The sequence below is a fragment of the Macrobrachium nipponense genome, chromosome 5 (assembly GCF_015104395.2).
Source record: "Macrobrachium nipponense isolate FS-2020 chromosome 5, ASM1510439v2, whole genome shotgun sequence".
Taxonomy (NCBI): Eukaryota; Metazoa; Arthropoda; class Malacostraca; order Decapoda; family Palaemonidae; genus Macrobrachium; species Macrobrachium nipponense.
The window spans coordinates 79,340,253-79,365,245 of record NC_061107.1 but is presented as its reverse complement, the minus strand read 5'-3'; the positions used below and the strand labels follow the sequence as shown (position 1 = coordinate 79,365,245).

At 39.3% G+C, this 24,993-nt stretch overlaps 1 protein-coding gene across 5 annotated transcripts in view; it reads left to right on the top strand.

The window, feature by feature from the left end:
* LOC135215449 (metastasis-associated protein MTA1-like) overlaps positions 1 to 24,993 on the top strand; it is a 234,983-nt gene that overhangs the window by 59,911 nt on the left and 150,079 nt on the right. For all 5 annotated transcript variants that reach the window (XM_064250125.1, XM_064250124.1, XM_064250123.1 and 2 more), the window contains exons 3-7: positions 10,357 to 10,589; positions 12,117 to 12,234; positions 13,126 to 13,328; positions 13,794 to 13,982; positions 14,883 to 15,016. In XM_064250125.1, coding sequence (XP_064106195.1) covers positions 10,357 to 10,589; positions 12,117 to 12,234; positions 13,126 to 13,328; positions 13,794 to 13,982; positions 14,883 to 15,016 — 877 coding nt within the window. The remainder of the gene's footprint in view (positions 1 to 10,356; positions 10,590 to 12,116; positions 12,235 to 13,125; positions 13,329 to 13,793; positions 13,983 to 14,882; positions 15,017 to 24,993) is intronic.

Sequence of the window (24,993 nt, the reverse complement as noted above, 5' to 3'; positions counted from 1 at the left end):
AATTGAAGAAGTTCCAAATAAAATCCAAGTGGTCAAGAGACTCATAAAGAAAATATACATAAACCAACATATTCTGACAAAGAAAATGAATAAGGTGAACATTGTGAATATCCTAATTGATGCATTAGGAAAAAGAATGCCAAAAGCATGCAAACTGTGTAAGGTGTGGTATAGCATAGTTAATCCACAAAACCTAATCAGAAAATGTGCTGCATGCAACATTCCGACCCATCCACAATGTGCTGAGGTAATGCAAGATATGAGAAAAGATACCAGAATATTTTGCTCAACATGTCTATTATGGATAGACAATGTTATTAAATCAAGATTGAATGTACAAATAGTTGAGGATGAAGAAGAAGAGGAAGAGGAAAACGGAAGAGAAGTAAACAAAACTGAAATGACAGAAAAAAATAAGGATAACAAAGAACAAGTTAAAAGTATGGAGTTAGAGATACTCATTGATACTACATATGAGGCAATAAAGCAGCATACTTACGAAGAAATAAATTACGATATGACAACACAAAAGAAAATCCCGAAGAGGCTCTACCCAGATCTACACAATGACGGGAAAGAGGAAAAAATAGACAAAAAAGACAAAGTCTGCAACCTTTTGAAAAGAGGGAATTGCAGATTTGGAGAAAGATGTTACTACAAACATCCTAAGGTATGTCACAACTATGAAATATATGGTAAATGTGCATACCTAGATGGCTATGAGGATGATTGCAGAGATCTGCATCCAAAAATATGCAAAAACCTTAAAGAAGGAAAAGGATGTAAGTTCGACAAAATGTAAATATATGCACCCTGTAGCCATGAATCATAATCAAATAAGTAATCAATCAAGTAATAAAATCCAAAATAAGAAAGAAACAAATAAAGAGAGGAATGAAGAATATCAGGTAAAAGAAAAAAGCAAGCCATCAACGAGATATGCAGAGATGTCAGCAAAAAATATCAAAGACTCAGCTCCAAGATTCTACTCAAGAGATAATAACTGTATTTATTATGCAAGAGGATATTGCAGATACGGAGAAAATTGCAGATTCAGACAAAATGAATAATTATGATGAAGGAAGATCAAATATTATGGAAAAGTTGGATTTTTTAATGTCAGAATTTCTGGAAATGAAAAAAAGAACATCATACCAGAACAGGAAAGAGACATGGGAAAATCCTTATTATTACCAATATTAAATGAAGGAGAAAACACGCAAACCATCATAGTGATGAATGCGCAGGGTTTAGTTACGAGTAACTCAAAAAGAAAAATAGAGTACTTAGAAGAACTAACACAAATTGAAAAGAAAATAGATATAATGAATATAAGTGAAACCTGGTATTCCCAAGAGACTGGGAATGATGATCAATAAAAAAAATGGGTTCCAAACTTATAGATCAGATAGAAAAAATAGGAATCAAGGGGGAACCGCAATAAATGGGAAAGACAAAAAACAAGGAAAAATATATGAGAAATATAGTAACTCAGAATGTGAACTAGTAGCGGTAGAATTTGAATCTGAAAAATTAATGAACATAGTAATATATAGACCTCCTAATACTAAAGAGTTTGACTTAATAATAGAAAAATTGGATGATATATGTAGAAATCACAAGGACTGGACTATTCTCTTATCTGGAGACTTCAACTTTCCTTTCGTAGACTGGAAGGAACGAATAGGAGATTGTGGTTGTACTTATACATATATAAAAAGAGAGTAATAGTAGTGCAGAAGATAAGAGGCAATTCGAAAAGCTATTAGATATGCTACTAGAATACAACATTCAACAAATAAATCACCTGCCAACAAGAAAGGAAAATACTTTAGACCTAGTATTTGTGAACGAGATGAATTATGTTAAAGAAATAATAGTTTATAATGTGAGTATTTCAGACCATAATGTCATAGAATTAACAGTCCATTCCAAAGCAAGTGAAAACAGAGATAAGCAAGAAATGAAAAAGTGGGAAGGATATGGAAAATACAACTTCTACAGTAAAAATATAAAATGGTCAGAAATAAATGAAGAATTAAACAAAGATTGGGATAACATTTTCGTAAGTGATGACATAAGGGTAAATACGGAGATATTATATAAAATATTAGAGAAAATAGTGGATAAATATGTACCGAAGAAGAAAAGTAAACATCAGTCATGCATGCCAAGAGACAGAAGGATCTTGTTCCAGAAAATCAGAAAGTGGAAAAAAGGTCTTGCAAAAGAAAAAATGCATGGAAAGTTATAGAACTAAAAAGTAAGATAGAAAATGCAAAACAAAAGATTATACAATAAAAGAAAATGAAAAACGGGACTTGGAAGAAAAAACAAAAAACCCTAATAAATATCAAGCAAAACCCCAAACTATTATACTCATACGCGAAAAAGATGAATAAAAGAAAATAGAAAATAGGCCTCTAAGAATTGAAGGGAGATTAACGAATGAAAAAAAGGAAATGTGCAACATATTGGCAGAACAATATAAGAGAGAATTCACCCCTAGAATTGATAATGAAGATAATGATATAGAAGGGACGAAAATAGTGAATATTTAGCTGACATAGATATTAATGAAGCTGATATTGTGCAGGCTATTAATGAAATTGAAAATGGAGCTGCAGCAGGGCTGATGGAGTTCCTGCTATTTTGTTAAAGAAAGTAGTTCATTCTATCGCAAAGCCACTTGCAATATTATTAAGACAAAGTGTAGATACAGGCAAGATTTATGATGAGCACAAATTAGCATATATTACCCCTACTTTCAAAAGTGGATCAAGACTAGAGGCAAGTAATTATAGGCCTGTGAGTCTAACATCACATATTATGAAAGTTTGAAAGGGTAATGAAGAAAAATATTATGAAACATTTAAAAAAAAATAATTTGTTTAATATAGGACAACATGGTTTCGTACCCGGAAAAAGTACACAAACCCAACTGTTAGTCCACCGTGAGAACATATTCAAAAATATGAAAAACAGAAATGAAACATGTGGTTTATCTAGACTTTGCAAAAGCTTTTGACAAGGTAGACCATAATATATTAGCGAAGACAATTAGAAAACACAATATCGTGGATAAAGTAGGAAGATGGTCAAAAGAATTTTTACACAACAGAAAACAGATAGTTATTGCAAACGATGAGAAATCGGATGAAGCCAAGGTAATATCCGGTGTGCCACAAGGTACGGTGTTAGCTGCAATACAGTTTGTTATTATGATTGAAGACATAGACAGTAATGTTAAGGATTCTGTAGTGAGTAGTTTCGCTGATGACACAAGAATAAGTAGAGAAATTACTTGTGATGAAGATAGGAAGGCTCTACAAAGAGACCTTAACAAAGTATATGATTGGGCAGAGGTAAATAGGATGGTATTTAACTCTGATTAATTTGAATCAATAAATTATGGAGATACAGAAGGAAAGCTATATGCATATAGGGGACCTAATAATGAGACAATCACAAGTAAGGAAGCAGTTAAAGACCTTGGTGTGATGATGAATAGGAACATGTTATGCAATGATCAAATAGCAATTCTATTGGCAAAATGTAAAGCAAAAGTGGGAATGTTGTTACGGCACTTCAAAACAAGAAAAGCTGAACACATGATTATGCTTTATAAAACATATGTTCGTAGTCCACTTGAATATTGCAATATGATGTGGTACCCACACTATCAAAAGGATATTGCACAAATAGAGACTGTACAAAGGTCCTTTACAGCTAGAATAGAAAAAGTTAAGGACCTTGACTACTGGGAAAGACTACAATCCTTAAAATTATATAGTCTAGAAAGGAGAAGAGAACGCTACATGATAATTCAGGCATGGGAACAGATAGAAGGAATAGCAGAAAACATCATGGAACTAAAAATATCAGAAAGAGCAAGCAGGGGTAGATTAATAGTGCCCAAAACTATACCAGGAAAAATAAGGAAAGCACACAGGACATTAATCCACTACGCACCAGCATCGATAATGCAGCGTCTATTCAATGCGTTGCCAGCTCATCTGAGGAATATATCAGGAGTGAGCGTAGATGTGTTTAAGAATAAGCTCGACAAATATCTAAACTGCATCCCAGACCATCCAAGATTGGAAGATGCAAAATATACCGGAAGATGTACTAGCAACTCTCTGGTAGACATTAGAGGTGCCTCACACTGAGGGACCTGGGGCAACCCGAACAAAATGTAAGGTCTCTCTCTCTCTCTCTCTCTCTCTCTCTCTCTCTCTCTCTCTCTCTCTCTCTGAGCGCAGAAGTATGCTTCATGCGTTCATTTTTTGAGCGATTGCAAAGTTATATCCTATTGCAATGTATTGAAAGAACTGCGTCCAAAGATATACCTCAGCCAACCAGTGATAGCACCTATCTCCCGAAATCCTACCGCCCCTATATTACCAACGTCCCAGCTTGATTAAAAAAAATAATAATAATGTTCTTAGAGAAGATCGTGAGGAAAGCAATAATTAAACATATGACTGATAACGGTTTACGTCCTGCCAACCAATATGGTTTTATACAGTCATTCAGTGACCATGATCGTATAATCATCGGGCGGTGAGACCGAACCTCTGTCTTGACTTGGCCGAGTTTTTTGATAAAATTTGGTCGCAGTAATGAACAAGCTCAAAGAAAAGCAGATAGAACTGTAGGATCAGACCTGCATAATTTCTTTTATGGGGGTGGGGGTGGGGGTCAGTGCCGTCAGTACACCTCATGCGGTGCAGTGTATGCATTACTTAAGATTCTTTGCCATGTCCCTCCGATCTCTAGCTGGAACCCCCTTTCATTCCATTTACTGTATTTCCGTTCATAATCTTTCTCTTCCATCTTGCTTTCCAACTTCTTCCTTTTGTGGGAAAATGTTGAGTTTGAAAATGAGCGACCAATAACGTGGATAAATAGGAGCGCATGCACTTTGGTAGAAAATCCAGATGTTTGGGTCGTGCTATTGGGTAACCCAGATGGAATTAATATTACGATAAGCATCAAGTAAAGACTTGAGAGTGATAGTCACCTAGGACTTCCCTGGTTTGCTCATATAGACAGAATCAGCGCGAATTGTTGTGAAACAGTCTGCATTGGTAATGAGTTTTTTTTTCTTCCTCTTCTCCAGTAGGTTATCAAAACCACCCACACGCTTTGGGGACTTTGATATGAGGTACAGTGTCTACGACGCTGTATCTGAGTTATTACACACCAGTCCTTACATATAGTTAAACACAATTCAGACGGGTATCTGTATATCCTGCCAAATGTGCCAAGATGCAGTGCCACCGGTCGTTTCAGCCTCCCTCCTGCACTGTATAATTCTTAACTCGATCTGACACCTTTTGCCTTCAGTCTCGAAGTCAGATCCAACGTCGCCGCTTTCAGTCACAGCGGAAGAGTGGAACCGATCACCACCAGGTAATAATCTCTTATCTGGCAGTCAAGATTTCAGACCTTTAATGACTGGGCTGAGTGCTGGTCACTCGTCGAACCGGATGAGGAGGGGCGAATGGCCATGTTCTCGCTAATCGTGTACCTAGTTGTTAGTTGACGATTGTGGGTCACAGTTGGAGCAAGGTAAGGGGAAATATTGGCCTTGAATGCCTATTGTTCCGTCAAATTGTCTGCCATTGCAATGGGAGACCCTCGACGATTCAAAAACTACTCATAAGATATGAATAAAGGGGCTTCTCTCTCTCTCTCTCTCTCTCTCTCTCTCTCTCTCTCTCTCTCTCTCTCTCGCGCGCGCGCGCGCGTGCTAGAGTTATTCACATTATGGGTACATTGGATACACAATAAAATATCCTCAGGGTGTCTTGGTGATGTCTCTCGTCGTTAGCAGTTTAAAAGTCTCTGTTCCCTTGGTATTTATTCAAAGTAATACGAGTCCATTTTTGTATTAGTAGCAATTGTCATGGAAAGGAAATTGTGTAGCTAGCGAATTATGAAAGCCTTTGATTATTTTCAAGTTTCTACGTTAATTTAGGTAGAGCAGCGCCTTAAGAATTGGGGGAACAATTATAATGCGCGTTTCACATGGAATTCTCTTGTTTATCTAATGGTATAAACCTAATTATGTACTAGATTCATCCCATGCACATACGTTCCTTAATAGGCGCATTCCGAATTGTGAAGTCATCGTCCTTCGTGATATAGGATCATTTCACATATGTTACATAGATGCGTTACCATTTGGCCATTCTCGGCCCTTGATGTTTGCGCCGTTCTGCCTGATGCGGTTGCAATACATTTCGGCGGCATGACAGCGCCACTTTATCCCATCAATTAATACAGGTGGAGTATGCAATGCAGAAGTAGTGGGTGTGGCTTTGGTTTCGCCTAACCCCCCCTGCCCCCTCACCCCATCGAAAAGGCACTTGCCCCACTCCCCTCTCTCCTATCCCCCAAGGGTTAGCACAGTATTCAGTTGAGAAAATGTCTCCCCCCGTCCCCCTTTCGTATTTCATCACGATGAGTGGAATTTTTTTTCCCTTCCCTTGTGTACTCGTTATAATTGGGTGACCCTTCTCCCCGCCACACCCAACTTTTTTGATATATATAATAATTTCCGTTATGCTTCCGAGGTAAATGCTAAATCACTTCTTTAGAGCAGTTTTGGTTGGCCACTGCTCGGCTTCAGATGAGACTTCCGTCTTGTGTGGACTTGTGTCTGAATTAGATTGCCTTTTCTTAGTTTCAAAAATGTTGATTCCTTTGTTAGTAGTGATCATTGTCTAGAACGCTGTCAGTCATCTTACGTTTAAATTAAGTCTGTTTATGAAATTGTGACAATAAATATATACAAAATATAAGATCGTTCATCTATTAAGCCCAATCTCTGTGCGGTTAACCATTTTTCCCTTCGACAAAGCATTTCGGACGAGTAAAACTACAGTTTGGAGCCCCTATCAGATGACAACTGCCTTTTGCCTTCCAGTACTTTGTCATGCTTGCTGAAAATTTGTTTTATACTGGTATTTAATCCTGGCATTTGCTTGCTGATAGCCAGTGCATATGAAATCCATGCGCTGGAGCTACTGCCCTTATTGATCAAACAACTTTTGTCCCACGAAATGGTAACAGTAACTGACGGGAGTGAGTGAGTACTCGATCTACAAAAGAGAATAGTTATTGATATATAATTTTGGCGGAACTTGACACTTCATGTCTGGTATTCCATTGTTTTTTTGTGGCGGTGACGTGATTATTAACTTTTAAAATATGTATAGTTTCTCTCTCTCTCTCTCTCTCTCTCTCTCTCTCTCTCTCTCTCTCTCTCTCTCATATGTGAATTGCTCGCCAGTGAGCTGGCATCTTCAGAGGTTAGTATCAGTTGTAATGTGTGGCACATGATGGTGGACTAAGGTAAAATAAAGCCACACGTTTTCAGGTGCATCGTCTTACCATTGTTAGTTCCTGCGCCGTGTGAGGTTAGTGCGTGCTACTCGTTCCCAAAAAGTGCCTTTATTTGCAGGATGTCACAGTTCATGAGACATTAACTTGAATTCGATTGGAAAGTCTGTTATTCTGTATGGCACTCGTTTGCGTAATGATGACGATCGCGTTATGCAATTTCTCGGCCCTTTGTTGTGCTCAGTGAGAGTTCGTGCACTCACTGTTGTGAGAATAATAAAAAGCAAATAGTACTCTTATACTCGTTAACCCTCACTCGCTTGGTTAGTTACAAATTAATGTAGGAAAGTTGAAGTTAGGAATGGCATGCATTTGTGTTTACTCTTCATCCATACTCCGTAACAATTCCAATTTACGCATCGACAGCTGAATGATAACAGTTTAGTGATGATGGTTACGTAATATCGTGCAGTTGGGTGTTACATAATGAATTAGGGCAATCCCGACACACACACACACACACACACACACACACACAGAGAGAGAGAGAGAGAGAGAGAGAGAGAGAGAGAGAGAAAATGTAATAAGGTGGAGAGAGTTTTTGGTCAGATGTTGATCGTCGTTGTGAGGTTTGGGTGGAAGTGGTCAGACTCCGGTCGGCTGTGCTGGGTGAGGAGGAGGAGGATGGCTTGGGATGTGTTTTAGACTAAAGGGTAGCTTCGTTCTAGATAAGGGGTTTGGGGAGGGTGGTGGAGGATGTGTGTGTGTGTTTGTGGGTGGGGGAGGGAGTTGTGGGGCGGCAATGCTCAGGTCGCGGCGACACGTTAACCGTCTTGTGTATCGATCTTAGCCGCCGATTGCTAGACCCATCACACCCTTTCCCAATTTCTTTAGCCCCTCCTTTTTTTTTTTCAGCCGCCCAGTTCCGGAGAGTTAGGTTTCCATGCCAGCATAATTTCTGATTCATGCCTGATATTGCTTCATGCAATGCCATCTCTGGCGAAAATCGAACTTAAGGTACAACGAACGTATCCGAACCAATGCAGCTTCGTGGCCTTAGGGCTATGTATCGTTCTTTCTGCTGCGTCAGAACGAAAATGATGATTTAATGGACAAAGAGTAAATTTATTCCTTCTTCTATTTGTACTTTATGCTCAGAGGTAAAGTAGAAAGGCTTTGCGTCCATTATTATGATTATATCGAGCGCGAGTTGTCAAAGTAAATACGCATTTCGTTGTTGTCACGCATATAAGACTTTTTTACGACAGGCTTGGTAGACGGGAATCAAAGCCCACGTCATTAATGGGTTTATTTATTATTAATTATATGAGCTCATGTTTTCAGTTGTTGCCGTTCTTTATCGGAACTTATTTATAGGAACTTTCGCATACCTACATATGTCTTTAGCAATAACTGATTTTAAAGAGAAATTTATCCTTTATATTTCCAATATGGATGATTTATCAGACTTTCTTATGCTAGATAATTAACACACCTGTAATGTTTATTATATGTATATTATTGACAAGTTGTGTGAAAAAAAAGACTTATTTAAACACGTTAATGATGCTCAGGTCTTGTGAGCGTGGGCATTTGTGCGCATGCGCATGAGATCGTGTTTGTAAGTGTATGTGTCATTTGCTGTTTTTGTAGCGTTATTTCGAGTTTCTACTATTATTGTGAGTTATTTTGTGAGTATCACAATCATTAAGATGTTAAACACAAGTTAATTGTTTTTACCCATTTCATCATTGGCTTGAGGCTTCCTTGATCGTTTGACCCAAAATTAAGGTAAGCGGCATAGATCATAAAACCCGGTTTCGCCTTTTTTCGTCACCTATCTTAAGGCGAAATAGGGTTTGGCCACTACTTGAGAAAGTACGGTGCGCAGTTTTACTCTGGCGACCATCGATTCGTTTTGTAGGCCTAGAGTTAGAAATCCTCCATTCTTGGCCTCTCCTTATCAACCGAGCACACGATGTAAGCTCGGACGCTAGCTGCGTCTGTTCCTATCTCCGTGTGCCTGTATCCACAAGCAAATTTGGAGAGTATCCATGGTTCATTGAGTACATTGAATGTTGAATTATGTTTTCCCCGATTACGATATATTTTTTATATAGTAAAAAAAAGTAATGTGAAGTATACTTAGCGGAAAAGTTGAAGGAATACGACGAGTTTCTTAGTGTACATTAACCAGTCACAAAACTTGTCTTTTTTCATAAATATTTTAGTTTTACGGTAAAAAAGGAAAAAAGAAAAAGGTAGTTGATAACAAAAATTTAATAAAAGAAAGTTGATGCTGTAATAAATAGTAACTCGATAGATTAGTAGTATATTGCCATTCTAGGTAAAGATAATATCAGTATGTACTTCCATAATACCAGTAGGTAAAGATACCAATTTGTTATGGAAATGCATTGAAGAATGATTATTGTGCTGTAAATTTGGGTGATGCAGTTAGTTAAAATGCATTTGTTGCATCTTATTCGCATTTTATTGATATCCTGTAACACACATTTATAAATTAATCATTGTGGAAATTGTGCATAGCCCCTACTATAACCGTTGTTCATCCTCGATGTGTTTTTATTACACCATGACACAGTGTTGAAGGCGTTTTTGAGGGGGGTTCTTAGTAAATTTTCACCTCTCTCTCTCTCTCTCTCTCTCTCTCTCTCTCTCTCTCTCTCTCTCTCTCTCTCTCTCTCTCTCTCTCTGTCAGTACTACTTGAGTCCTTGTTTAGTGGACTATTTACATAAAATTATGATAAATTCATCTTGATAATAAGGTGTTGTTAGGGAGAAAAAAAGAATCGAAAACTTTATTTGGTGGTTTGAGCATAATGAAATGAGGGCATTAACAGGGAATCAAGGTAAATATGGATAACATTTATTGTCATTATAGCTTTATGATGTTAGGGAATACGTATGTATGCTCATAGAAGTTGGTAGACCATATATACATATATACTGGTTCTAATTATGAATTTACATTTCTTGCAGGTGCCTTAGATGAAGATGAAAGTGAGAGTGAATCTGGAGACTTAGGGAGTTCACCAGTGGTGACTACCCCAGCAGGTGAAGTCTTGACCTCAGGAGACCGACATCAGCTGCGGCATCGTGAGCTTTTTTTATCCCGTCAAATTGAGACTCTTCCTGCCACCCATATCAGGGGCAAATGTACAGTAACTTTACTAAATGAAACTGAGTTACTACTTGCCTACCTTAATAAAGATGTAAGTTTTTTTCGGTGACCATGTTCATATTATCACAGACATGGGATGGGAAGTTAGTTTGAGACTGTCAGGAGGGTTATCTTGAGGATTTGATGTTAGAATTCAGCAAGGTACAGTTACAAATGTTTAACCCTTACTGGATGGAAGTGCCTCCGTGGCGTGGTTGATATGGTGTTTGCTTACCACCTCGGTGGTCGCGGGTTCGATTCCCGGCCATTCCATTGAGGAGTGAGAGATGTGTACTTCTGGTGATAGAAGTTCACTCTCGACTTGGTTCGGAAGTCACGTAAAGCCGTTGGTCCCGTTGCTGAATAACCACTGGTTCCAAGCAATGTAAAAACACCATACAAACAAACCTTACTGGATGGGTAAATAGTATATCGATATGCAGCTCCTCAGCCAGGGTAAACTTTGAGGTTGGCCAGTTTACGAAAAAAACACGGCAATGGAAAGAGGAAGATATGCAAATGTACTAGAGAAGTTGAAAATGGCAATTTACAATCCTTTGGGGGGGCTATTTTACAAAATAATCATGAATTTTACTAACGTATATATGATTTTTCTAGTAAATAATTTTATTTTGTAAAATTATAATTACTGCTCACACAATATCAAAACAGATAAGAAATAAAATCAGTAAAAAATTCTTAGATTCTTAGCATATTTGTTGAAAAATATTTACGTAAATTTACCGAGAATGAAGATTCAGTAGCTTTTGTACTTTTACATATTTTTCTAATATTTCTTTTGCACTTTTTTTGTAAAATTACATTTACAACTGACCTACTATCGTAAAAGACAAGAACAAATACCAATAGGAACCTCTGGTAAATTTACGAGCAAATTTACAAAAAGACGTCATGTGAGACAGATGTAATACATTTCTCCTTGAAGTTACAAGCAGAACCGAAGTCCTGAGACAACCAATTCGTGGTTTTAGCTAGTATAAGAGTTGCCATTAGATAATTTATGGGCTGTAGAAGTATTGTCACCTCTCTTCCGCCAGATTCTTTCCAAATCGAAGGTGCATAATATTGTTTATCTAAAGGATAAAACCATCCACCACACCAAACCTGTTATTACTACTCCTGAGGATCAATCCGTCAATTAAGGGTTAATAGAGGAATGAGCCAAGAAGATTTAACATTTTATGTGATAATTTCAAATCACAAACATTTACAGTAATTCATTTTGCAGTTGCTACGGTTTTATTGTTTAGGTAATAGCTTAGTATATTATAGTAACTTTGTTCTCCAAAGGTTGTCATTCTCAAGCATGTTGGTACTGTTGTAAGATGGGTTCAGAATTGGCAGTTTTGATGTTTTTATCCTTGCCTTTTTAATGTAACACTGACAAATGTATGAAAGGAAAATATTAAAAACAGTATCTTGAAGCTTTTAAACTTACTGGGTTATAAAGATTTTTTGCTTTTGGTTTACTGATTGAAAAAATGTACAGAAAATAAATTCTCTTGAACTTCTTATTTAAGTTGATTTGGGAGTTGATGAATTTATTTTTTATTTGCAGGACAGTTTTTTTTACTCCTTAGTGTATGACCCCCAACAAAAAACCCTCCTCGCCGACAAAGGAGAAATCCGTGTTGGGTCAAGATACCAAGCAGATATTACAAATTTATTGAAAGAGGGTAAGTATGAATGTTTTCGTCTTAATACAGAAGCCTCCTATTTTACTTGGCTATAATGCCTCCATACATGTCAGGAGAGTTAAGCCATTCAGTTTACTGGAAAATTCTTGAGTTATTATTAGGAATATTCCTCTCACTCATGTCATAAAAGTTATTCACAGCATATTTATCTTATGATAGGGTATTTTAGTTTTTTTGTTCCTCTTCATTTTTTCTTTTATGGGGAAATTGTGTATAGGGAGTGTTTTACTCTTATGATAGATAACCCAGTCCTCTCATGATAACATTCTCTTGCATGCATCACATATTTTACTTCATCTAAGTCCAGAGATACCATTGATCAATAAGGATTTCAGGTATGTGTTGCTAATGTTATTGATTTTCAGTCAGAAAAGACTGCTGTGAACTGTGTTGTTGCCTCTCACCTAAGTTGTGATCTAATGTAAGTAAAAGAGATATTTGTATGCTGTGTGGTCATATTTTTAAGTGATTTTAGATTCTATAAAGATAAACTCCTGTTATTTCTCCCATATCTAATCTACCTTGGATACTACAGACAATGAATAGCATCCTACATGTAAGGGGTTTTCCATTTTTTGGTTGGATACACAATCAATAGCTAGATAGGTATAGTGAATGGCTGAACTCTTTGCTGATGCGTCATATGAAATTAAATGGTTTGTACTGGAAGATGCAAACAAATTTTAGCTTTATGCAACATTTATAAATGTATTTATCTTCACAATTCTGTATTTTTCTTACTCTCTCCTTTTTACTTTTTTCATTATAAAGTGCTTTGTATAGAAGTGTGACATTAAAGACTTTCGTTGAATTATATGTAGGTATTATATATTACATCTTTTGATACTAACTTTTCTCGTTTGTTACTAGGTGAAAGTGATGGCAGAAACATGGAAGAATTAGAAAGTTTAGTGTGGACTCCTTCGCATGGTCTTACGGATAGACAAATAGACCAATTTCTTGTTATGTGTCGATCTGTAGGAACATTTGCAAGAGCACTTGATTGTTCCTCGTCGGTAAAACAACCATCTTTACACATGAGTGCTGCAGCTGCTTCTAGAGATGTTACCTTGGTATGTTGAGTTTTTTCACTTATTATATATGTGTATAGCTTTCCTTTTTATTTATTTTAATATGTACTGTATATTGACTTTGTGTCTGGTGGATGAAATATTCTGTGCACTTGTGTAAAAGTTGAAAGAAACAAACACCCAATTTACCAAGCAGTTTTAGTATTGTTCTTTTTTGCCCTAAATGAGAGTTAGTATTTGTACAGTTTTGACTTGGAAAACTGGCAGAAATGCACGTGTACAAAAATAATAGTTTAATCAGGAAAAACTATAAAGATACTGAATTTAGTGGAGGAATTTTTAAATAAATCGCATATGTTTTTAGATATGAAAGAAATGAAAGCAGCAATGCTGATAGTGTATCTTAGAAATCAGTTCAAATTTAAACTTGTGTTGGTTTAGCATGGAAGCAGTACGTTACTGATGCCATATTTTTCAAATTGTGACGGGTTATCTTATCTTTTGCAGTTCCATGCCATGGATACGTTACACAAGCATAATTATAAAATCAGCGATGCATTATGCTCACTAATCCCAGCATCAGGACCTGTACTTTGTCGAGATGAGATGGAGGAATGGTCTGCATCAGAAGCTAATCTCTTTGAAGAAGCCTTGGAAAAATATGGCAAAGATTTCAATGACATCAGACAAGATTTTGTAAGTATTATCTGTTGTTAACCAATTTTATATTTGTATCATTACATTAAATTACCCTAGATAATAATAACTTAATATTGGCTACTGTCAATTTAAACAATCACAGCTAAACCTTAATTTATGGATGAGAAATAGGAAAACTCAATACTAAGGTAAAAATATTAGAGCAAAAATGAAAATCTTCAATAAGGGAGTGAAAAGGGCTTAATGATATATGCTCAGTCTCAAGTTAGAATCCAAATAATTAGTGACAGAAACTGCAGGTAGTCACAAAAGCTCTTAATTCTTGGAGAATTTAGGTTTGCCCCAAGTATGTCTGAAGCAGAGCACACACTGACTGATTATGAAAATGAGTTTGTTCCGACGCCGTATACTAACCTCAAGCTACTTTTAATAGGAGAATCCTGTGTTGTTGCCACTAGTCCCTTGCATATACAATTTTATTGGGTTTTCACCGGTATCCAATTGGCGCTAGTAAAATACAAAGTAATTTGATAAATTTGTCTTATTTGATACTTTCTTGAAATTTGAATATCAGGCATTCCAGATAATTTTGTGAGCACCGAAAGGGTAAATTTAGGTACATAATCTCCCTAACTTAGTGGGATTTAACTAAAATATTTCATTACTTACTAGAAAGATCAAAGGGTCGCTCAAGTCAATATTCTTTTTTCATAAGTTTACCCTAGACTGCTGGTGTTGATACAGTCCACACCATTGATGTATAGGCTATTCTGTTCTCTTAACTTTTTCTTCACTCGTCTTCTCATATTGTGTGTATTCTTGAGGTGTAGATAATGTTGTCTGGAAAAACTAACACCTATTAATAATAATAACATTACATTGTGTTAATATTGGAAGTATCTAGTAATACATATTCGTATTTGCTTTTGTTTACAGCTGCCCTGGAAGACACTAAAAAATATAATTGAGTACTACTATATGTGGAAAACAACAGACAGATATGTGCAGCAAAAGAGGGTTAAAGCAGTTGAAGCAGAATCTAAGCTTAAGCAAGTGTACATTCCTAATTAGTAAGTATTGTGCTTTCACAGTATATAAAGTCATTATGTAACTGGAAATTGGAGAAACGGATTCACTTTCTGCTGCTGTAGATTTTAACATGTAGCCATCACTGATTGTTGTTAGTGAGCCGCAATGGACAGATATTAAATAGCTCATTAATATTCATGAATCTGTTATTATGCTTTTTATTGTCATAGTTATCTGTTTTTCAATGTGAAATATGCCATTATACCAACCTTCTCTAGTTTTTAAACACAAACTCATAATTTACAGTACCTGAAATTACCAAGCCAAAAGTTTCTTGGAAGGAAGAAGAGGTTGATATCATGCAGGTGAATTGTATACATGAAATTTTTAAGATGTACAGTGGTACCTCGACATACGAAAGGCTCAACATACGAAAAACTCGAGATACGAAAGCAAATACGAAAATTTTACAGCTCTACATACGAAAAGTTTTCAAGATACGAAAGGTTGTTGCTGTAAAGTCCCGAGATTCGCCCGGACCACCGAGAACAATTTTAAAACTCCTGCGCCGCCAACTGAGTAAACTTGCCACCATCCTCCCGCTCTCCCATTGGTTCCTGATGCTAGTCACCCCATAAGGACCTGCTCTCCTATTGGTCAGCATCTACCCCTTGTGCTTTAAGTATTCTATTGGTAAAAGGATGCTGTAAATTGAAAAACTTATTCATGCAATACATTTAATAAAAAAAAAAAAAAAAACATTAGGTAAAGATAGAATAAAGAATAGAAATGAATGGTTATTATACTGTTTGGTAGTTTCAGTAGTTGAAGAGAGATAATGAAAATTTATGTCTTACTGTGTAAAGTGATTGCTTGGCGATCGTTCGATACTCGTAAGTGCTGGATGTAAACAGAAGTTTGGAAGCTTTTTTTTTGTTTGTTTATTATAGTTAATGGTTACTTAATAATTATTTGAAATGAGTACATGCAATACATTTAATAAAAAAATTGTGAATTAGATATCATAAAATATAAAATAAATCAGACTGCCAACAAATACGTATTTTTTAGAATTCTTCTGTTTTATAATTACGTTACGTATACATATGTTTCATTATAGCTGTCAGTAACTCGGTATCTCCATTAGGTAAAGATAGAATAAAGAATAGATGAATGGTTATTATACTGTTTGGTAGTTTCATTAGTTGAAGAGAGATACTAATGAAAATTTATGGCTTACTGTGTGCTAGGAAAAATGATTGCTTGGCCTTTGTTCGGTACTCGTAAGACGGGTAAGAGCTGAATGAAAACAATCGATTGGATGTTTTTTTTTGTTTGTTTGTTTGTGTATTATAGTTAATGATTAATTAATAATTATTTGAAATGAGTACATAATGATTATTTATACATTTTATTGGCATATTCCAAGATTTTAGCTCTTAGGTTTAGTTGTCCGAATCATAGACTAGGCTACAGTAGCAACTGCTAACATAGGCTAGGCTTATTGCTAAGGGACATATGCTAAAGTCCTAATATATGCAGTAAAAATGGGGTTGAACATTACATGCAGTTGAATATTACTCAAGTATGTACAGTATTTTGCCTTTTTGGAGTCATATTTCTTCCGTCGGATCGGCATTGTAACCGTAGAACATGCGTTTTAGGCCTGGAAATATAATTTACTGGGGTGTTTTTGGAGGGCTTGGAACGGATTAGCCATTTTACATGTAAAATGTGGTCCAAGATACGAAAACTTCATGATACGAAGGGCGCCTCAGAACGGATTAATTTCGTATCTCGAGGTACTACTGTATGTTAGGGGGCCGGCCGGAACCCTTATATATGGGGGTATAGGGGAAAATGCAAAGTCATGAAAAAATTCCTGGAGCTTCATATGGCAATTGAGAATACGTACGAAATATTTCGTCAAAATTCCTCTTACTTTCGTAGTTACAGGGTAATTAGTAAACAACTCAATAAGCCTAAAACATTCATCCGTACAAGAAAATGCAATATTTCTGCTATTATCGTCAATTTTGATAATTATTGTCAAAGAAATTGTGAGAAATGGCATCTGTAGTGATTCTGTGAGTCGCAGAGGGGACTCGGGGAGTATCCCATGATTCAGTGAGCACACATACTTCAAGTAGTATACACGTTCAAATTTCTTCTCTGACATTTGCTTGCTTTTATATGTGTTTATCTATGTTTCGGCAAGAATTTCATCATGCCAATGAGGAAAAGACAAGGAAAACATCTCACTAACATAAAGACAAAGAAAATTCGCTCTAATATGATTACAGAATATCATAATATATGCGATATTAGCGTAGTTAGTGAAGAGAGAGAGAGAGGGAGGGTTGCGTAGTAAGTAAACGCCCCCATCTTGCCTGAAGCACACGTCACACTGTCCCCAAGGCTATGATCTTTGAGCAAAGGGATCTTAATTTATGATAAATAACATAGTTTTGGTTCATTAATACCCAAAAAGGAATATGAAATTCATAATAATCATGATTTATTAACATTGTCTTTATAAAAAGAGAGTACAACTTTGAATTTCACCTCTTGACATTCTCTTGCATTTACGTTTGCTTATCTTTGTTTCGGCAAGAATTTCATCATGCCAAAACGGAAAATACTAGGAAAACATCTAGCTAACATACAGAAGAAGAATATTTGCTGTAATAAGCCGAGTTAGTGAAGGAGAGAGAGAGAGTTGCGTAGGAAGGAGTGCCCCGTCTTGCCTGACGCAGTGCCCCAAGTTACGATATATGAGCAAAGGGATCATCATTTATGATCAAATTATGATAAACAAAATAGGTTTGGTTTATTAACCCTCTTACGCCGATTGGACATATTAAACGTCGAGTCAAAATGTTTCCCGTATGCCGATTGGACGTATTATACGTCGACTCAAAAAAGTTTTTAAAATTCGCGGAAAAATACTTATAGGCCTACCAGCCAAAAACTTTTGAATCACGCGCCTTGGGGGATGCTGGGAGTTCACAGATCAAGGCGTTGTTTCATACATTCAACTTCCCTGCCAGATATATACTTAGCTATAGACTCCGTCGTCCCCTACAGAAATTCAAATTTCGCGGCACACACTACAAGTAGGTCAGGTGATCCCGCTGCCTGCCGCTGGGTGGCAGGAATAGGAACTATTACCGTTTTAAGCCAGATTTTTCTCTGTCGCGGTACTAGTAACATCGTTGCTAGTTCCTCCTGACTTGAATTTCGAATTTCATTACGCCGTTGATCTTTTGGACTGCTATTTGGTGACGTATTGGATCTTTGGTTTGGCATACGCTATTGTGGACTGTTTTTTGGATTTGGCTTTGGAATTTCTCATAATGTCTGACGTGTCGATTTCGTTCAGAGTGTGTGTGAATGAGAATTGTTTTGTGAGACTGCCGAAAGCTTCGGTGGATCCTCACACCACTTGTAAAAATTGTAGAGGGAATGTATGCTCTCAATTGAATACATGTGATGAGTGCAAGAATTTGAATGAGGAGGAATGGAAGTTGCTTAATTCCTACCTAAGAAAGTTGGAGAGAGATAGGGCTAGAAAAGCCTCTTCCAAGAGTGTAAGTAGGTCGGTCTCTAACGAGCCAGTTAGCGGACTATTGCCTATTGATAACCCTATTGTTTCCTCCCATACAGCTTTACCTTCCCGATTATTGGACTCGGCAAGCTCAACATCGGAAATTGCGAGTCTGAAAGCTTCGCTTAAACATATGGAACAAAAAATTAAAGAACTGGAAGGTAAGTGCAGTGAAAGTGTTCCCAGTGAAGTGGAGGGTGCGTCTGATCGGCTCTGTCTCGCTCCCAGGCCTAGACCTCTTTCAAGCTCCCAAGGCCTGTGGAGAAGAAATGTCGAAAGCCGCAGGGAGGTTTCAGAGAATCCCCACCGGTCAGGCGTCCCCTCGGCAGATCCTGTAGTTACGTCCCAGGCTGCCAAGGATAGTCGTTGGAAAGACGTCCTGAAACAGTGTTTTTCTTCATCTGATTCCTCATCTAAAAAAGGATGGAGTTCAGATAGATTGTCGAGACCTTCGAAGAGGACTTGGAAGTCTCCTTCATTCGACTCAAGCCCTGAAGAATTTCCGGAAGAATATCCTCCGGAAAAGAGGAAGAAGAATGTATATTCAGAAGCTTCTTCTCCTGCATCGGAGGTTGGAAAGAGAGACGTAGCTACGAAGATGTTAGAGGATATGCAGAAACAGATATCTTCCCTTGTAGGAGTTCTTAAATCTGATCAGCCTAGAAGGAAGGATAGATTTCTCCCTATCAAAAGATCCCGTCCTTTAGAACTATCTGAGAGCTCGGACGAGGCGCCTGCCAGAAGCCTGGCGCCAGCCAGACGTCAGGCTACTGTCAAGCGCAAAACGCCGTCAAGGCGACAAGATGTGTATAGGGAACTTCCTACTAGGAAGAAAGCACATGAGATGTCCGTATCGAGGAGTAAAATTGGAACTCCCGAAATCGGACGAACTCCTGAAAGGAAGCGCAAAGAGCCTGAAGCGCCTGAAGGGAGGCGCAAAGTAACTGAAGATCCTGGAACTCTTTTGGCGAGGCGAAAAGAGTCTGGAGCGCCTGAAATGAGGCGTAAAGCTCTTCAAGTAAAAGGAATGAGGCGCAACGCGCCTGAAAAGCCTGAAGTGGCTAAAAGGAAATATTTAACTCCTGGAGAGCCTAGAACGCCTCAAAGGAAAAGCAAAGAGCCTAGGGAGCCTGAGGCACCTGAAAGAAGAAGCAAAGCGCCTAAAGAGCCTGAGGCGCCTGAAACGAGGCGCAAAGCGCCTGAAGAGCCTGAAGCGTCCGAATGGAGGCGCAAGGCACCTGCAAAGCCTGAAGCGGCTGAAACAAGACTTAAAGCGTCTAGAGCGCCTGAAAGCAGGCGCAAGGATTTGTACAACCCAGAATACAATTTGGATGAGTTATCGGAGTTTGAAGCGGACTTGGAGGCTCCTCTTTGGGATTTTTCTCAAGATCAATTTTCCCCTGACAGGGCCTCTAGGTGTCGCACAGGTGATCGTAGCCCCTGTCGGGAAGGAATGGATCATGAAAAAAGGGAACGACATTTAAGGACTTCTCCTGGTAGGGACGAAAGTTGTCGCACAGGCGGCCGTCGTCCTTGTCAGGAGGGCCTTAGGGTAAAAGAACAACATCGGCCTTCTCCTGGCAGGGACTCAAGATGTCGCACAAGCGACCGTAGCCCTTGTCAGGTTGTAGCCGGTGTTGCTGCAAGCCCTGTGCATTCCCAAGAGAGGAGTCCCCCGGTCGCGCACACTTCTCCGAATAAAACTCAACCGGAATTAGAGGATGTTTCGGACTCTGAAGAAAACAAGGGGGCAGGTCTTTCTGATTATAAGATACTAGCAGCCCTCTTGTTAAAAGAATTTGGAGAGTCTCTGAGTCCTGCTGCCCCTCCTTCTCCTCGGTCTTTATTTTCGAGTACGAAGGCTGCGAAGTCTTCCTCTTTCTTGAAGATGCAACCGACCATTTCAATGAAGAGGGCTTTGCAGTCGGTCGGGAATTGGCTTAAAACCAAGGAGGAGGCGGGGAAGACTGTGTTTACCTGTCCCCCTTCCAGGCTATCAGGGAAGAGAGGGATTTGGTATAGCACAGGGGAATCTATGGGACTTTCTCTTCCCTCATCTGCTGAAGCGGACTTCTCGACCTTGGTGGATTCGGCAAGGAGGCATGCACTTCCAGCAGCCAAACAAGCTGGACAATGTCTGAAATGGACCATCTCCTCAAGGGAATATTCCATGTCTTGGAAGTTTTTAACTTCCTAGATTGGTCCCTTGGGGCTTTGGCCAACAAGACTCAAGACCCTCAGTTTTTGGAACCAGAAGTCTTGCATAGTGTTTTGGCATGCATGGACAAGGCAGTGCAGGACGGATCGGCTGAAGTGGCATCCTTGTTCGGGACAGGAGTATTAAAGAAGAGGGCTGTCTTTGGTTCTTTTCTTACCAAAGCAGTCTCTCCAGTACAGAGGGCTTCTCTTTTATACGCCCCTCTGTCTAAACAGCTGTTTTCCTTCTCAGTTGGTAAAGGACATTTCCCATACGCTTACTGAGAAGGCAACACAGGATTTGCTGGTACATTCTGCTAAGAAGCCTAGGCCAGCTGCTTCTGTCTCGAAGAGGGAGCCAACACCTGCCCAACAGCCCTTTCGAGGTAGAGCTTTTAGCGAGCCCCAAGGAAGAGAGGAGGAGAGAAAGAGGAAGATCTTTCCATTAGAGTTCCAAAGAAGAACGCAAAATGAGATTCCAGTCCTCCAATCACCAGTAGGGCCAGACTTCTGGGATTCTCGGAAGCATGGGCTTCAATGAAAGCAGATTCTTGGTCCCTGCAAGTGCTGAGGAAAGGATACCTCATCCCCTTCAAGAACAGACCTCCATTGACGACGACTCCGAGGGAGCTGTCAGCGAGATACAAGGACCCTGTAAAGAGAGAGATCCTTCTTGGACTGGTGCAGCAAATGTTGGAGAAGGAGGCCATCGAGGTAGTACAGGATCCGCACTCCCGAGGTTTTTACAATCGCCTATTTTTGGTGCCGAAAGCCTCGGGGGGGGGGTGGAGGCCTGTCCTGGACGTGAGTGCATTGAATCGCTTCGTGGAGAAGACAAAGTTCTCCATGGAGACATCCAACTCGGTTCTCTCTGCTCTCCGTCCAGGAGATTGGATGGTCTCCCTCGACCTGCTAGATGCATACTTTCACGTCCCCCTGCATCATTCGTCGAAGAAATATCTTCGATTCATGGTGCAGGGAAGGATTTATCAGTTCAGAGCTTTGTGTTTCGGCCTCTCGACGGCTCCTCAGGTGTTTACAGCGTTGATGAGAAACGTAGCAAGATGGCTACATCTGAAGGGGGTGAGGATATCTCTTTACCTAGACGATTGGCTTATAAGAGCGCAGACAAGACAAAAGTGCTTGGAGGACTTGGAGATAGCTCTTCAATTGACCAGATCTCTCGGATTGCTCGTAAACCTCGAGAAGTCTCACACAATCCCCAGTCAGACTATCGTCTTATCTGGGGATTCGGATGGATTCTCGGGGTTTTCGAGTGTATCCATCCCAGGAAAGAATCTCGAAAGGGTTGGAGAAAATCTCGGTCTTCCTAGAGAAAGAACGAAGCTCAGCGAGGGAATGGCTCAGTCTTCTGGGCACTCTTTCCTCGCTGGAGCAGTTCATCTCTCTAGGGAGACTGAATTTGAGACCCTTGCAGTTCCATCTCAGAAGGAGTTGGAACAGAAGAAAAGGAGATCTTTTGGATACCTTTCCTATAGGAGAGAGTATCAAAACCACTTACGATGGTGGTTAGGGACCACTGAGAAGAAACGAAGGAGTGTCCTTGGCCCTTCAGAACCCTCACCTAGTGTTATTCTCAGACGCTTCGGACATGGGGTGGGGAGCAACACTAGGGACGAAGGAAGTGTCAGGCAGTTGGGCAGAAGAACAGAAGGCCTGGCACATAAATGCAAAGGAACTCTTAGCAGTGCACTTAGCACTGCAGTTTTTCGAGAACGAAGTCAGAGGCGTGGTGGTCCAAGTCAACTCGGACAACACCACGGCTCTGGCTTATATAAGAAAACAAGGGGGGGGACACACTTTCTCCCTTTACCAACTAGCAAGGGATCTGTTGATATGGACAGAAGAAAGAGGGATTCGACTCCTGACGAGGTTCGTTCAAGGAGGGAAGAATATAAGAGCAGACAGACTGAGCAGGAAAAAACCAGGTCCTTCCAACAGAGTGGACCCTCATTCACAAGTCTGCCAGCAACTATGGTCTCTTTGGGGGAAGCCGCAAGTGGACCTGTTTTGCAACATTCCTATCCAGGAGGATGGAGAACTTTTGCTCGCTGGGGGACGATCCCAGAGCCCTATCCATAGATTGCCATGCTCATGGATTGGGAGGGCATAGACGCGTATGTGTTTCCCCATTCAAGATGCTGGGGGAAGTAATGAGAAAGTTCGTGTCCTCGGAGGGTAATGGTGGGAATGACATTGATCGCTCCTTATTGGCCTGCAAGAGAATGGTTCACAGAGGTACAGGAATGGATAGTGGACTTCCCCAGATCTCTTCCCGAAAGGACAAATCTGCTCAGACAACCCCACTTCGAGAGGTATCACAAAAATATCCACGCTCTCGCTCTGACTGCCTTTCGACTATCGAAAGATTGGTCAGAGCGAGAGGCTTTTCTCGCGAAGCGGCAAAAGCAATTGCTGGAGCAAGAAGGTCCTCAACCATGCGGATATACCAATCGAAGTGGGAAGTTTTCCGTAGATGGTGTAAGGCGAAGAAGCTGTCCTCCTCCGATACCTCTGTGACCGAAATTGCTGATTTTCTTTTGTTTGTTTTTACGAGAAGAATCTCATCTGGCAGTGTGCAACCATTAAAGGTTATAAGAGCATGTTATCAGCTGTGTTCAGGAATAGGGGCCTGAACTAGAGAATAACAAAGATCTGCATGATTTGATTAGATCATTTGAAACTAAAAAATTAAGAACTTCTCTCGCCCCTAGTTGGAATCTGGATGTGGTTCTCAAATACCTTATGTCGGAGAGATTTGAACCTCCCGATAAAGCTACTTTCCGGGACTTGACTAGAAAATGCATTTTCTTAATAGCTCTCGCCACTGCGAAAAGAGTGAGAGAGCTGCAAGCGCTTGACTCTAGAGTGGGTTTTAAGAAGGAATTGGCTGTATTGTCCTTTAAACCTTCATTTCTAGCAAAAAATGAAAACCCCTCGAGACCTTGGCCTAGGACTTTTGAAGTAAAAGGCCTTTCTCAATTAGTTGGGAATGAAATGGAAAGAACTTTATGTCCTGTGAGAACTTTGAAATTTTACCTGCAGAAGAAGAAGCAGTTGCAGGGTTGCAATCAGAGTTTATGGTGTGCAGTTAAAGACCCTAGAAGAGCTATGTCAAAGAATGCCTTAGCATTTTTTATTAGGAACATCATAACGGAAGCCCACATGAGCTGTGATAGTGAGGCATATAAGACCTTAAGAGTAAAAGCACACGAAGTACGTGCAGTCGCTACATCATTGTCGTTCAACAAGAACATGTCAATGAAGAACATCTTAGCGGCCACGTATTGGAGATGTAACTCAGTGTTCGCCTCACATTACTTGAAAGATGTGAGAGTGACATATGAGAAATGCTTTTCTCTAGGACCCTATGTATCAGCGGATACAGTGCTGGGAAAGGAGAGAAGACTGATCCTTAATATTAATTTTTGTCCTTATATTTTATATATTGTGATTTTAAAATTATTGGTGTTGAGTTTTTAGGTTGTTTGAAAGGTGTTTGGGGATAACGCCTTTCAATCATATTTACTAATCCACGGTTAGGATCGGGTGATCGGGATCAGTATTTTACTCCTTTATATGCCAAGAGGCATAGGTATATTGTCATGTAAGTGAATAAGACTCCAGTGACAATTGCCATTAGGTTCTGTTGAGTAAGTGGATAAGACCCCATTGACAGTCCTTTTCAAGAGTTCTCAGCCATAGGGCACACCCTCGCTGAAGCTTTTGAGGCGAAGCAGACTTCTCAGCGCAAGCTAAGAAATCTTCCGCCTAAACAGTAGGAACTAGGGTATTATTTAATTAACTTGTATTACCTACAACATATGTTGTTTACCTATTAGGTCAGTAATTAGCTGTCTCTTGCCCTCCGCCAAAGGTGCCAATCAGCTAAGTATATATCTGGCAGGGAAGTTGAATGTATGAAAATGATATTGTTATTGTACAATAAAGTTTCATACATACTTACCTGGCAGATATATACGATTGTATGGCCCACCCAACCTCCCCTCAGGAGACAGGTGGAAGAGAAAAATCTGGCTTAAAACGGTAATAGTTCCTATTCCTGCCACCCAGCGGCAGGCGGCGGGATCACCTGACCTACCTGTAGTGTGTGCCGCGAAATTTGAATTTCTGTCGGGGACGACGGAGTCTATAGCTAAGTATATATCTGCCAGGTAAGTATGTATCAAACTT